We start from the raw sequence: 2,500 nt of genomic DNA on the forward strand, positions 1-2,500 counted from the left end.
ATCTTCTATAATATCCAAGAGGAAACTGAAATAATGTGTTACATAATATGGAGTTATGACCAATTCAGTGACATGCAAACAAATGTGATAACGAGATTCCTACGAATGGGGGGAGGCAGAGAGACAGACAAACAGACAGACACACACACACACACACACACACACACACACACACACACACACACACACACAAACGAGAAACATGGTCATTCAACAACTGTACACACCAGCAGACTCTAGAGACACACTGACCATGAATATCTGTTGGTCAGATGGTCCCTCTCATTACGTGTCTTGGAGATTCATTTCAAAACACAACCATTCGATACTTTTGTTCTGAGATTATTACTTTTCTTGTTTAATGAGCCATTAACACTTTGCACGCCCCTTTTGGTAACTGCTTTAACGGGGTGTGGGGGGCTGAGGTGATCGTACGTGGAGTGATGGCCTAGAGGTAACGCGTCCACCTAGGAAGCGAGAGAATCTGAGCGCGCTGGTTTGAATCAAGGCTCAGCCGCCGATATTTTCTCCCCCTCCACTAGACCTTGAGTGGTTTCTGGACGCTAGTAATTTCGGATGAGACGATAAACCGAGGTCCCGTGCGCAGCATGCACTTAGCGCACGTAAAAGAACCCACGGCAACAAAAGGGTTGTTCCTGGCAAAATCCACTTCGATAGGAAAAACAAATAAAACTGCACGCAGGAAAAAATACACACAAAAAAAGGGTGGCGCTGTAGTGTAGCGACGCGCTCTCCCTAGGGGGAGAGCAGCCCGAATTTCACACAGAGAAATCTGTTGTGATAAAAAGAATTACAAATACAAATACAAATACCTTGCAGATAATGTGAATCCCCATATCTACAAAATTGGGTTGAGTAAGATGAGCCCGTGTGGGTGTTGTTGATGTCAGTGTTGGTGGTGATGTTGTTGCTGCAGTTGACTGTGTATGAAAAGCGAAAGAACGGAAGAGATGTTAGCTGTGATAGTGGGGTGACCACCGACACCCACCACTGTCACCATTCTTCCACTTGCTATTGTTTTCTTTTAATGAACCCTTTCACTGCCACACTCGCACTTAGAGGGAGGACCCATGTCACAGAAAGGTTGACCAGATCATAGGTCTGTTATCCATGAACCTACTGCTCTTTATGTTCGCTGGCAGGATATAGCCATATTTTCTATACACCGCAAGGGGGATCGCCAGCTATTCTTAACCACTGTCTTTTCTGTGTTTATACCACAAGGGAAATTTTGTACTCTAATTTGACTGGCGGTGAAAGGGTTAATCTCGAAAACGAAACACTAAAAGAAAACTAAACGGAAAGTACAGCTGACTGATCTTTCAACAACATCTTGATGCTGGGCTTTTTTCTTCTTCTTCTTTTTTTTTTTAACTCTTTGTTTCAGACTTGTGGAATTTAAGATGTGGTTCCAAGAATGTCATGATCTTAGTCCAAAATTATTAAATGTACCAGGACCAAGAGGTTCCAGACTGGAAGGGTTCCAGATTTGGGAGGAAGTATTTCATCTTTGTCTCTGAGGGCAGTTGTAGACTTGGGTCCAGACATGTCGGACCTGTGTCACAGAGGTTGGAATTTCAGCCATGGAACTGAAGAAGACCTGGATCTCTTGACTTTTCCGTTTCAGAATGTCCAGAACCACGTCTTCAGTTCGTTAGGATCTACCTTTTTTTTTTCGTCAAGACTTGTCTCCAGGAAAGAAAAAAAAAAGAAAGAAAAAAGAAGAAGAAGAAGAAAAGAAAAAGATCACGACAATCTGGACCTCCTTGGCGTAGTTCTTCAAGATGGACCCATGTCCTCACTTGGTGTGGATCAAGATAGACCCATGTCCTCACTTGGTGTGGATCAAGATAGACCCAGATCCTCATTTGGTCTGGATCTCCTTGAACTCCTTGTTCCAGACCTGGGTCCAGGAGTTGAAGTTCCGGACGACGTCGCCCTGCAGGTTGCTGTGGTGGGTGTTGTTGTGGCCACGGGCGACGCGAGGAGACAGGGAGTGTTCGGTGTCGTCCCGCTTCATGCTGTCCAGCAGGTCCATGGCGCTCTCCAGGCGGTAGGTCATCACCAGCCGCTTGTTGTGCGACACGCCCCCCGGGGGGTCCAGGCCCGGCAGGCTGTTGGACCGCTGCAGGTGGAGGTCCTCCATGGAGCCGGTCAGGGGCGACATCATCGACATCATCCCGTTGCCGTTCACGTCCACCGAGGACGCCACGCTCTGACGCCGGAGAGGCCGGAGATAGGGCACGGAGATGGTGGTGGTGGAGGGGGTGGGGGAGTCCGTGCTGACGGAGCGGTTGTCCAAAGGTCTGCTGCTGCTGCGGTCCACGGCGGTGGAGGAGGATGACGTGGAGATGGACAAGGTGCGCGTGGAGGCCGGAGTCAGGGTGCTGTAGCCGCTGGAGGAGGTGACCGAGGAGGTGGACTTCAGCTCCGGACTGTCCCCTCCCCTCTCCCCCTCCTCCCCCTCCTCCTCCTCCTC

At 48.9% G+C, this 2,500-nt stretch overlaps 1 protein-coding gene across 2 annotated transcripts in view; it reads right to left on the bottom strand.

Annotated features, from left to right (window-relative positions):
* The window catches only part of LOC143284231 (uncharacterized), a 17,573-nt gene that overhangs the window by 345 nt on the left and 14,728 nt on the right, over positions 1–2,500 (bottom strand). For both annotated transcript variants that reach the window (XM_076590906.1, XM_076590905.1), the window contains exon 2: positions 1–2,500. This exon is cut by the window's left edge and continues 345 nt beyond it; it is cut by the window's right edge and continues 476 nt beyond it. In XM_076590906.1, the coding sequence (XP_076447021.1) occupies positions 1,886–2,500 (615 nt within the window). In that variant the 3' untranslated portion in view covers positions 1–1,885.

The sequence above is a fragment of the Babylonia areolata genome, chromosome 7 (assembly GCF_041734735.1).
Source record: "Babylonia areolata isolate BAREFJ2019XMU chromosome 7, ASM4173473v1, whole genome shotgun sequence".
NCBI classification, from domain to species: Eukaryota; Metazoa; Mollusca; class Gastropoda; order Neogastropoda; family Buccinidae; genus Babylonia; species Babylonia areolata.